General features: G+C 42.4%; 1 protein-coding gene across 2 annotated transcripts in view; it reads left to right on the plus strand.

Annotated features, from left to right (window-relative positions):
- LOC120017642 (GTP-binding protein 2-like) overlaps positions 1–13,361 on the plus strand; it is a 31,577-nt gene that overhangs the window by 10,229 nt on the left and 7,987 nt on the right. For both annotated transcript variants that reach the window (XR_005472131.1, XM_038960546.1), the window contains exons 7-11: positions 10,871–11,090; positions 11,727–11,862; positions 11,952–12,010; positions 12,477–12,648; positions 12,828–12,992. Coding sequence is in view for 1 of the 2 variants with exons in the window: in XM_038960546.1 (XP_038816474.1) it covers positions 10,871–11,090; positions 11,727–11,862; positions 11,952–12,010; positions 12,477–12,648; positions 12,828–12,992 (752 nt within the window). In the remaining variant the exon portion in view is untranslated. The remainder of the gene's footprint in view (positions 1–10,870; positions 11,091–11,726; positions 11,863–11,951; positions 12,011–12,476; positions 12,649–12,827; positions 12,993–13,361) is intronic.

Here is a 13,361-nt window from a genome sequence, read left to right on the forward strand (position 1 = left end):
GCTAGTGCAAGCTTTGGGCTGGCCCAAGTTAATAGTTGATACAATGTTTCAAGTTTGGCTACACATGGCTTGTCTGAAATAAGGTGATTCATAGGAAATGTATTTTTAATCAGGATATTTTCTAACTACAGGCTGGAATGTTTTTATTTGTTCGCTTTGTCGGCTATGTTTACATAGTTGGCAACGGCATTCAGTTACTTTTTAGGTTTGTACCATTTTCATTTGGATAGAATTTTGATTAACCACATATGAATGATTTTGAGATATGAAGATGTTATTATAAATTAAACGAAACTGTTTAACGAAAATGTGCATTTGAAAACCATAACTGTCATGCATCTCGGTAGAAATTGTCAAATAAATTGGCATTTCACATGAAAGGTTGCAGACTCCTCGTGTAGCCTATTACCGGCAACTTCAGGAGAGTAATGGCAGAAATTGCGAAAGCCAACAGGAGTGGGAGGAAAATAGTTCAGTCTGGTTAACCTGTTAGGCTGGCTGGCCCGACACCGGTACACTTATGACAACATCCAGCTCAAGTGCAGGGCGCGAAATTCAAAAGATATTTTTTTTAAATATTTAACTTTCACACATTAACAAGTCCAATACAGCATATGAAAGGTACACATCTTGTGAATCAAGCCAACATGTCCGATTTTTAAAATGTTTTACAGGGAAGACAAAATATGTAAATCTATTAGCTAACCACGTTAGCAAAAGACACCACTTTTCTAACTCCATCAGTTTCTTACTCCATCACTAGCTATCACAAATTCGACCAAATAAAGAAATAAATAGCCACTAACCAAGAAAAAACTTCATCAGATGACAGTCTGATAACATATTTATTGTATAGCATATGTTTTGTTCGAAAAATTTGCATATTTCAGGTATAAATCATAGTTTACATTTCAGCTACAATCAGAAATTGCACCGAAAGCAGCCATAATATTTACAGACACCAACGTCAAATACCTAATTACTCATCATAAAACATTTCTGAAAAATACATAGTGTGCAGCAATTGAAAGACAGGCATCTTGTGATTCCAGACAATATTTCCGATTTATTAAATGTTTTACAGCGAAAACAAAATGTAGCGCTATATTAGCGTAGCCACAATAGCCAGAAACACTTGGGCGCCCACGACCAGTTCACATGCACGACAGATATATGAAATAACATCATAAATTGGGTCTTACTTTTGCTGATCTTTCATCAGAATGTTGAACAAGGTGTCCTTTGTCCAGATGAGTCGTTGTTTGGATTCAGAATGGCAAATTTCCCTCTTCATTTAGCATGGGCACTAGCCGAGTGGCACGGATCTCTCCAACGTAAACACAGTCAGAGAATGGAACACGGCAAAACTCCCGAAAAAATTTCAATAATCTGATTAAACTATATTGAAAAAACATACATTACGATGATATGGTCACATGTATCAAATAAAATCCGAGCCGGAGATAGTTGTCGTCCATTACGGCAGCAAAACAGAAGGCAATCCCACTTCCAAGTCGCGCGCTTCAGAGTACCGGAAGTGGACGGTCACGTCAAAGAAATAGCTTTTATTCCACCTCAGACCAAGATAAACACAACATTTCTTCTCTCACATCATTTTGACACCCAGAGGAAGGCGTATGGAGTGTACGTAGACTCCTACGTGTCATGACCATGTATAGGCAGGAAGTTGAACAGAGCATATATTTCTGACATTCTACTTCCTGGTCAGGGAAAGTGCTGCCAAATGAGTTCTGTTTCACTCAGAGAAATAATTCCAACGGTTTTAGAAACTAGAGAGTGTTTTCTATCCAATAGTAATAATAATATCCATATTGTACGAGCAAGAATTGAGTACGAGGCCGTTTGAAATGGGCACGATTTCACTGGCTACTCAATACTTTCCCTTGCAGCCATAAGAAGTTTTAAGTAATTTTTCTTCTTCTGGTTATCTAGATCTCTGGTGCCCTCTTGAGGCTTCAAACTGTTTAAAGTATCAGACGAGTTCAATACAAATAGTTGATTTTATTAAAGCGCATACTGTGTTTTTTATATATGGAAAATACACGTTTAAAAATGTTGAGCAATCGATTGTTCGGAAGAACAGACTTTCGGTCGACCAAGATTTTCTTTAGTAGGGGACAGCCCTAAGCAGGAGTATTGCACAATCTGACTCCAATCTACTCAAGTCCAACCCTCTTGTCTGAAATGGCAGGCTAGCTATGTTCCAAGCTGGGCAGTACGGCTGTACAAACACACTGCAAAAAAACAAAAACGCACTGCTGTCTGGGCTTATGTAACAGACTACCCCTGCCGCCCCCTCCCCCAGTCAAAATCAAGTCCCAGACTAACCGCCGTTCCTCTGAGCCCCCTAACAGATGCTGGTCTGTAGATCACCAAAGGACGGACACCTGTTGAGTTATAAGGAAAGACACTTGGGATGTCAGTGCTGACACTACAGGAAAGGTTCCGATTCTTGAAGTTCACCACTGTCCCAAGGCTTTCAAAGGCATTCTGCTCTTGTTTCCTTTCTGTTCCTTTGTACTAATACTTGAAGGGACTGGATAGGTGTCCTTAATATTGCTTTCACCTTTCAAGTCCTCCCAGATCAGTGGTCATGACTGAGGAAGAGGAGACAGTCTAAAATAGCTTTATCGGGACGTAGCTGAAATCTGAGCGAAGAAAGGAAACTGACACACAAATCAAATCAACACCCTTGCTTAGCCTTTTTTCTTTATTTAGATTATCTTTCAGTGTTTACTGAATAGCTCATTACTTTTTTCCTTTATTATAACACTATCCATTTTATCTGTCATTTGCCAGGATTAGCTAAAAAAAAATGTCAAGTGGGATTCGAACCCACGCCTCCAGGGGAGACTGCGACCTGAACGCAGTGACTTAGACCGCTCGGCCATGCTGACATGTTTAGCTTAATGTGCAACTGTTATATCGAACAGTCACGACCCTACCAAGACTCCCTCTCTCTGGGTTTCTAACTCTATAGATAAGCAGTGGTATCTGCTTGTCTGCCAACAACATACTTTACTGCCTGGATATCAGAGTGAGCTTGATTGCCTCAAGGGGAACGTAGGCAGCCTGCCAAGTTAAAGCCTCTTGCCCTGGTTCAGGTTTTGGCTGTTACTCCTACATTTACAATAGGTATTTAGTATGACACTATTGATTTGCACTCTTAGTTGCCAGGAACAACCAAAATGTTGTCAGAAGTGGGATTTGAATCCAAGCCTCCAGGGGGGACTGCATCCTGAACGCAGCGCCTTAGACCGCTCGGCCATCCTGACATGTTTATCTTTCCTCCTAACTCACCTACATGTCTAACAGTCAGGCGCCATTGGCTGCTTCTGGGTTCTAAGATGATTTGAATACCTTAGGGCAAAGATGATCTATTATATTGACAAAATAAACGGAGTGACCGCTCTAACAATAGAAATACATGTCCTCAATGATTAAGGCAGGCGAGATCAGGTGGTACCATTCTAGCCAATGAGAGGCCAGATACGCTTGTGAACAACCAGCACAACTTAGTAGTTTTTCTCAAAGTTGCCAGAATGCCAGGTGCATCCACTTATGTCATTACTTTTGTAATAGCCTAAACATTATGGAACGTCTATTAGATCAAATAAGCATCACGTAATTCGGCACTCTCATAGACCAATAAAGGGCTTATGTCATGCAGAAAGATTTTGGACAAGATTAAATCCTCTCGCTTTGCCTCTCCTCTCTGCTTAAAACTACAATAGGCAGAAATCGCTCTGCCATTTCCTGGTTGCTAAAATTCGACTGGTTCGCCTAATTTTAGTTTATTTGACAGAGAATCATTGTACTGTCTAAATTGCTGTGAAATCTATTCAATAAACAAAAATATTATATTTTCTTCTGTTTGAAGCTGGGGTAAAAAGAGCAAAAACAAAACTTGCCCCCTTGCTTTCAATGAGAATGACAGATCAAGAACTCTAATTTCTACTTGAATTTGTTCAGGTCACCCATAAAGCTTACCTACTGCTCCTTTTAAGTGCTCTTTTGACAAGCGTATTAATTTGCTCACTACTTGCAGATGTGTTCATAACTTTCCAGACATCATGGCTGGTTCTGGGTTCCAGGATTATTGAATACCTTTAGGCTGTGTTGTTGTAACAACATTATTCATTTGTTCACCTATTAGTTGTGAGGGTTAACCAAAATGTTAGTGTCAAGTGGGATTTGATCCCACGCCTCCAGGGGAGACTGCGACCTGAACGCAGTGACTTAGACCGCTCGGCCATGCTGACATGCCTCACCCTGCCTCTATTTCTCCCAGAACAGTGACAGGTGGAAACTTTTCACCTGTCACCGTGAATACGGGCTCTCTTCCGTTACTGAGTTAAAATGCCTGAGATTTGCTTTTGTGCAGACAGTTTGTATGATTTCTTCTGAATTACATCATTGGGAAATTATTCAGACCACTTTTTCCACATTTTGTTAGGTTACAGATTAAACCCCCCCCCCCAAAAAAACGATTTAATCAATCTACATACAATACTCCATAATGACAAAGCATAAATACAGGTCTTTAGACATTTTTGCTAATGTATATAAAAAGGATATCTAATTTAAGTATTCAGACCCTTTTACTCAGTATTTTGTTGAGGCACCTTTGGCAGCGATTACAGCCTTGAGTCTTCTTGGGAATGACGCTACAAGCTTGGCACACCTGTATTTGGGGAGTTTCTCCCATTTCTTCTCTGCAGATCATCTCAAGCTCTATCAGGTTGGATGGGGAGCGTCGCTGCAAAGCTTTTTTGAAGTCCGGCTCTGACTGGGCCACTCAAGGACATTCAGAGACTTGTCCCGAAGCCACTCCTGCGTTGTCTTGGCTGTGTGCTTAGGGTCGTTGTCCTGTTGGAAGGTGAACCTTCGCGAAGTTTGAGGTCCTGAGCACTCTGGAGCAGGTTTTCATTAAGGATCTCTCTACTTTGCTCTGTTCAGCCTCGATCCTGACTCGTCTCCCAGTCCCTGCTGCTGAAAAACATTCCCACAGCATGATGCTGCCACCACCATGCTGCTGCCATCATGCTTCACCGTAGGGATGGTGCCAGGTTTCCTCCAGACTTGATGCTTGGCATTCAGGCCAAAGAGTTCAATCTTGGTTTCATCAGATGAGAGAATCTTGTTTCTCATGGTCTGAGAGTTATTGGGTGCCTTCTGGCAAACTCCAAGCAGGCCTTTTACTGTGCCTTTTACTGATGAGTGGCTTCTGTCTGGCCACTACCATAACGGCCTGATTGGTGGAGTGTTGCAGAGATGGTTGTCCTTCTGGAAGGTTCTCCCATCTCCAACTCTGGAGCTCTGTCAGAGTGACCATCGGGTTCTTGGTCACCTCCCTGACCAAGACCCTTCTACCCCGATTGCTCAGTTTGGCTGGGCGGCCAGCTCTAGGAAGAGTCTTGGTGGTTCCAAACTTCTTCCATTTAAAAATGGAGGCCACTGTGTTCTTGGGGACATTCAATGCTGCAGACATTTTTTGGTACTGTTCCCCAGATCTGTTCCTCGACACAATCCTGTCTCGGTGCTCTACGGACAATTCCTTCAACCTCATGGCTTGGTTTTTGCTCTGACATGCACTGTTGGATATTTATATAGACAGGTGTGTGCCTTTCCAAATCATGTCCAATCAATTGAATTTTCCCCAGGTGGATTCCAATGAAGTTTTAGAAACATCTCAAGGATGATCAATGGAAACAGGATGCACCTGAGCTCAATTTCGAGTTTCATATCAAAGGGTCTGAATACTTATGTAAATAAGGTATTTTTTATTTATTTTTTGCAAACATTTTGAAAAACCTGTTTTTACTTTGTCATTATGGGGCATTGTGTGTGGATTGATGAGAGAAAATGGTATCCAGTTTAGAATAAGGCTGTAACGTAATAAAATGTGGAAAACGTCAAGGGGCCCGATTTACGTTCCTGTACTGTATGTTGGTTGGTCAAAATAGTCCACCAAACAGATCAAAACATTGATCGATTTATCCATGGAAATATTGTAAGTCTAATGTCCCAAATTCCTGAGCTGTCTTTATACTCTAATTTTACATTTGCATAACTAGTAACCAGACACAGGTATGTTTGTTTGAAAAGTGACCTTCAGCAATGTGTTTACTTGTCTGCCATACCACCTCCCTCCGTTTCACTGGCCCAGCCAGGTAGTGATTCTGAAGTCAGACTAATGTCCTGGGGGATATGGGTCAGGTATAAGGACCATCCATGGGACACACAGACAGACACGCCTTGCAACGTCAGAGCCCAGACTTTAATTATAAAACAGAGAAATGGATCTGTGTAAGGAATAGGCCTAGTCTGGTGTATTCTCTGTGACCTGCCAAAAGGCCATGGAGAAGCTGGCCCATATTGGCTATGGGCCCAGATATAGAAAACTATCAATAGTCAAGCATTAATGTTGGATAAGAAGGGGACCGGCCCGCTAAGTCGAGGACAAAAAGGTTCCTGAGCAGCTTCTACCCCCTAAGCCATAAGACTGCTTAATATACTGAACAAAAATATAATGCCACATACAATAATTTCAAACATTTTACTAAGTTACAGTTCATATAAGGAAATCAGTCAATTTAAATAAATTAGGTTCTAATCTATGGATTTCACATGACTGGGAATATAGATATGCATCTGTTGGTCACAGATACTTTAAAAAATAAATAGGGGCGTGGATCAGAAAATAAGTCAGTATCTGGTGTGACCACCATTTGCCTCATGCCGTGTGACACATCTCCTTTCGCATAGAGTTGATGAGGCTGTTTATTGTGGCCCGTGGAATGTTGTCCCACTCATCTTCAATGTCTGTGCGAAGTTGATGGATATTGGAACACGCTGTCGATCCAGAGCATCCCAAACATGCTCAATGGGTGACATGTCTGAGTTTGCAGTCCATGGAAGAACTGGGACATTTTCAGCTTCCAGGAATTGTGTACAGATCCTTGCAACATTGGGCCATGCATTGTCATGCTGAAACATGTGATGGCGGCGGATGAATGGCACGACAATGGGCCTCAGGATCTCATCACGGTATCTCTGTGCATTGACATTGCCATCGATAAAATGCAATTGTGTTCGTTGTCCATAGCTTATGCCTGTCCATACCATAAACCCTTTGCCACATAGGGCACTCTGTTAACATTGTTGGCATCAGAAAACCACTTGCCCACACAACGCCAGTTGGACATACTTCCAAATTCTCTAAAATGATGTTGGAGACAGCTTAAGGTAGAGAAGTGAACATTCAATTCTCGGTCAAAAGCTCTGGTGGACATTCCTGTAGTCAGCATGCCAGTTGCATGCTTCCTCAACTTGAGACATCTGTGGCGTTGTGTGACACAACTGCACATTTTAGTGGCCTTTTATTGTCATAAGCACAAGGTGCACCTATGTAATAATGATCATACTGTTCAGTCAGCTTCTTGATATGCCACACCTGTCTGGTGGATGATTATCTTGGCAAAGGAGAAATGCTCACTAACAGGGATTTAAAACAAAATTGTGCATAAAATTTGAGAAGCTTTTTGTGCGTATGGAACATTTCTGGGATAAGCTTTTTTCAGTGTAGTTAACCAAATAGCTACTCGGACTATCTACATTGACCTTTGTTTTTAAATGTATTTTTAACACTCTCTTTGTCTATGCACTCTCACTGGACTCTACCCACACACTCACAAATCAAATCAAATTTTGTTGGCCACATACACATAGTTAGCTGGTGTTAATACCAGTCAAAAGTTTGGACACATCTACTCATTCAAGGGTTTTTCTTTATTTTTACTATTTTCTACATTGTAGAATAATAGTGAAGATATCAAAACTATGAAATAACACATGGAATCATTCTTCAAAGTAGCCACCCTTTGCCTTGATGACAGCTTTCCACACTCTTGGTATTCTCTCAACCAGCTTCACCTCTCCCTTAAGTAAGCATTTCACTGTTAGTCTACACCTGTTGTTTACGAAGCATGTCACAATTAAAGTTTGATTTGACAGTGACACACAGACTTGGACATGGATCAGCTGATCGGCGAAGCTGCAGGCTATTCAAGGCATGCCTCTTTTGCTAGTACATGCACACACACATACTTTCCACTCAGTGAGGTGGGGTGTTTACAGAGCTCTGAGGCATCATGTTGAGCCAAGACGTGCCTCTTGATGGGGCCCATAAAAGCAGAGGAAGAGGTTGGCTCATTATGACACCATGTTGCCTTACCCCCTAACACACACATACAGACAGTGTAAGTTATGTTTGGTTTGCCAGCATGCAAATACAATCTGTCTCAGCTGAGAGGGTACGTTTATTTCGGTCCCGCCAGACTGTTTTGGGTCAGTGCCCTTGACCTCTCTGTGGCCTATATCCAGACCCAGCCATACATCTCTTACATCTCACCCACCGGGGGGTGCTTTGCTACTAGTGTCAGCGCAATGACATGCTAGCTGTTCCCATAGACTTCCAGTCATTGAGCTAATGACTATCCATTTAAAAGCTTGTCACTGTATAAATATTGACATTTTTTGCAGTGGTGGCAAGAATTTAGCAGTGTTTGGCCACTGTTGCTAAATGAATATAGGGGAGACACTGGCTTAGGATACAGACATATTGTTGATATACAGAAATGGCAGGTTTTTCTTCAATGGCAAGAACTACTGATTAAGATGCCCTTAAGATTATTCTTATGAGCATAAGCATAGTTGTTTTGTTTACTTGTCAGCAGCAGTGTTTTTCTACACACACTACAGGATGCTTGAGGTGATGTTTTAGTGTCACACAGTAGGCTACACCCACTCTGAAGTTCTCACTCTCTCTCCCTCACCCACGCTCTGTAGTTTCTCTCTCGTACATGCTCGATCTTGCTTTCCTCTTCTCGTTCTCTTTTTTTGTGTCCTTATGCTTTCTCTGCAATAGGGCCTACTGTCTGTTTCTCCCTCAACTGTAGTCTCTCCTTATCAGGTTTTGTAGTTCTTGTTTAAACTATACTGAACAAAAATAAAATGCAACATGTGAAGTTTTGGTCCCATGTTTAATGAACTGAAATAAAAGATCCCCTATGCACAAACATTTCTCGCAAATTTGGTTTACATCCCTGTTAATGAGCATAGATGTATTTTTGCCAAGATAATCCATCCACCTGACATGTGTGGCATATCAAGAAGCTGATTTAAACAGCATGATCATTACACAGGTGCACCTTGTGCTGGGGACAAAGGGCCACTCTAAAATGTGTGATTTTTTTTTTTTTCACACAACACAATGCTACAGATGTCTCATGTTTTGAGGGAGCATGCAATTGGCATGCTGACTGCAGGAATGTCTACCAGAGCTGTTGCCAGATAATTATATGTCAATTTCTTTACCATAAGCCACCTCCAACAACTTTTTAGAGAATTTGACAGTACAGCCAACCGGCCTTACAACCACAAACCATGTGTATGGTGTCGTTTTGGCGAGTGGTTTGCTAAAATCAATGTCGTGAATGGTGGGGTTATGGTATGGGCAGGCATAAGCTACGAAAACTAACACAATTGCATTTTATCAATGGCAATTTGAATGCACAGATAATGAAATGAGATCCTGAGGCCCATTTGTAGTGCCATTTATCCTCCACCATCACTTCATGTTTTAGCATGATTATGCATGGCCCCATGTTGCAAGGATCTGTACACTATTCCTGGAAGCTAAAATGTTCAAGTTATTCCATGGCCTGCATACTCACCAGACATCATTGAACCCATTGAACTTGTTTGGGATGCTCTGGATCGACGTGTATGATCGTGTGTTCCAATATCCATTAACTTCGCACAGACATTGAAGAGGAGTGGAACAACATTCCACAGGCCACAATCAGCAGCCTGATCAACTCGATGCGAAGGCGATGTGTCGCGCTGCACACTACAAACTGACAGGTTTTCTGATCCACGTTCCTATTTATTTTAGTTTTTTAAGTGTCTGTGACCATCTGTATTCCCAGTCAAGTGAAATCCATAGATTAGGACCTGATGAATCTATTTAAATTAGTTGATATAAAGAAATCAGTCAAACTCAGTAAAATCTTTGAAATTGTTACGTTTTATATTTTTGTTCAGTGAGTGATAAGAAGCGTATGACTGTGTACAAACCGTCTGGCTCCAGAAAGCTAATTACATTTGCAGTGTGTGTTTTTAGTTTTTAAATGGGTTCCTATGTGATGATTATCTAATGGAATCAGACGTGATGATTTGAGTCCACGTGTAGTAGCATGTGACGGAATTCTCCAGTCGCTCAACTCTCTCAGGTTCCATCTAAAAGTCACACCCAGCAAAAAAACATGCACAGTGACATCAACTTTGAGGTAGCCAACATATGGCTAGGGTCAAAGTTATTGTGAAATATGTATACAACTTTAGGCTATATCCATATCAGATGGCCGGGGATCTCAAATTGTTGAGATTGTGTCAAAGTGTGATTATGTCACTGGGCTCTCGGTTTATCTGGTCTCACCTTTGCACACTTTTTTCCCATGACATAACAGTCAACCTACGTCATGGCTTGTTTACCTGATGTTATTAACCTGGCCTCATGTCCCAGTCTCTTTCTATGGGGTTTAAACTCTAGATAAGCAGTCTCATCTGCTGGCACCCCAACACTGTACTTAACTACATGGATATCAATAAGCTTCAGAATGCATGCTTTTTGAATCAGTGATATAAGCCAAAAGCTGCACCATACAGAACACTTGATAACATACTATATGATTAAAGAGTGTTAAGAGATCTGTGTTGACACATCAATGAAATGTATGGACATGACTCGTATTAACCTGCGCCCCCCTCTCTGTGCCCCATCCAGCCGGTACAACACGGGAGCACCTGGGTCTGGCCATGGCTCTGAAGGTACCCATCTTCATTGTGGTCAGTAAGGTGGACCTGTGTAAGCGCGACACGGTGGAGCGCACGGTCCGGCAGCTAGAGCGCATCCTCAAACAGCCCGGTTGCAACAAGGTGCCTCTGGTGGTGTCCACTGCTGACGATGCCGTCACGGCCGCACAGCAGTTTGCTCAGTCACCCAGGTACACACTAGGAGCTCGGATGCAATAATTTAATAACCAACGTTTCGACAGACAAGCTGTCTTCATCAAGGTATAATGACACACACTGCGGGTCACTAGCTTATATACTTTACAGACACCTGTGTGTCCTTTCAATCATGGCTGGGTGTGGCTTGATTACAGATATAAATATTACAGATATATAGATATACAGATCTAAGTATGACAGATATAAATATGACAGATATACAGATATAAATATTACAGATATAAATAGGACATATAAAAAGCATGAATGGAAAACATACGAGCATAGATACAATTTGGCTACATAGGCCAACAAACATTTACAATGAATATAAAAAACACAATCACAAGAATGGCTTCAGATCAAGTCTACGTTGAGACCGAAAGGAGCAAGCGTATTTAAATGAAAGATCCAGGCGGCCTCTCATTTTAACAATAAATTGTCACGGTCAATCCTCCACACACGTACAGTGTCATGATCAGTACTTAATGTACTGTACGTACACAGCCACACAGGGTTCCAGCCATAATGTTAGCGTCATATCATTGTATTGGTCATTTGATGTTGGTCATAGTGTGCGTTGTCATAGCCCTGGTCATGTGACGGTGGTGGTGCTGTTTCCTGTGCAGCATCACTCCCATCTTCACCGTGTCCAGTGTGTCTGGGGAAAGTCTGAATCTGCTCAAGGTCTTCTTCAACATCATCCCCCCACTCAGCAACAGCAAGGAGCAGGAGGAGCTCATGCAACAGCTCACTGAGTTTCAGGTAACACACGCACATACACGCACACACACACAGTAAATGAATAGCAATAATGTAAATGTGTGTTTTGACAGTGTGTGCTTTCCCTGTAGGTGGATGAGATCTACACAGTGCCTGATGTGGGGACAGTGGTGGGAGGAACTCTATACAGGTCAGTGCACTGTTATAGGAGCCTCAGTGTCTTGTCCTCTCCTCTCTGTCATGTTCCTTTTTCTTATCTAGTTCTCCTTGTAGAGTAGCATCTGTCTGACCTTCCCTCTTTGTCTTATTACATTTCTCTGTGTCTCTCTCTCATGTAGTGGTGGTATGTCTAACTGTCCATCCATTGGTATCTGTCAAACTCTCCTTCCCCTCTCTTTCTCCCTCTCCATTGGTATCTGTCAAACTCTCCTCCCCCTCTCCCTCTCCATTGGTATCTGTCAAACTCTCCTCCCCCTCTCCCTCTCCATTGGTATCTGTCAAACTCTCCTCCCCCTCTCTCTCTCCCTCTCCATTGGTATCTGTCAAACTCTCCTCCCCCTCTGTCTCTCTCCATTGGTATCTGTCAAACTCCCCCCCCCCCCCCTCTCTCCAGTGGTATCTGTCAAACTCTCATCCATCTCTCCCCATCCATCCAGTGGTATCTGTCGTGAGGGGGAGCAGCTGGTTGTGGGTCCTACAGACTCCGGTCAGTTCCTCAAGTTGACAGTGTGCAGCATCCAGAGGAACCGCTCAGCATGCAGGGTACTGAGGGCCGGCCAGGCCGCCACGCTCGCACTGGACGCTTTCGACCGCTCGCTGTTACGCAAGGTGAGACGCTCAAACTGTGTGTACTTGTATGTCACCCAAGCTGCTGAAACTGAGTTGTACGTCTCTGTTCATCGTGGTTTATGCAGTAGTGTTTGCCTTAAATTTCTAATATCAACATATTTTCCATTGTTCTGTTTCATTGTGTTTAATGACTGTACTTCCTGTGTGTTCCCTCCCAGGGTATGGTGATGGTGAGTCCAGAGATGAACCCCACTATCTGTTGGCTGTTTGAGGCGGAGATCGTGCTGCTATTCCACGCCAAGACCTTCCACAAGGGCTTCCAGGTCACTGTGCACGTGGGCAACATCAGACAGACTGCTACTGTGAAGGCTGTGCACGGCAAGGTCAGTCCTCCACCGTTCCACAATCCTCTCTGTCTGGAGAAACCCTGCAGTCACAGACAGAACATTTTATTAAGTAGTGTTGCACAGTATACCGAAACTTCGGTACTTTTTCGATACAGTACCAAACGTTTTTTCATGTTTTAGTATCTTTTTTTACTTTAGGTACTTCACGGATCAAGCCTGTCTATCAACGCCCCCTACCCCTTATTATAGCGTGAACCTTGCCTGCTCCCCCTTACTCATTGCTAGCCTGCACTGGGAGTCTGAGATGTATCATGTTAGCTCCCCTCTCATGCTGCACAAAAGTTAACACACTTAAATATTTCTGGTATCGTGTCAACACAAGTTTGAAGGATTTGTAGAATGAAT

Source organism: Salvelinus namaycush, chromosome 22 (assembly GCF_016432855.1).
Source record: "Salvelinus namaycush isolate Seneca chromosome 22, SaNama_1.0, whole genome shotgun sequence".
NCBI lineage: Eukaryota > Metazoa > Chordata > Actinopteri > Salmoniformes > Salmonidae > Salvelinus > Salvelinus namaycush.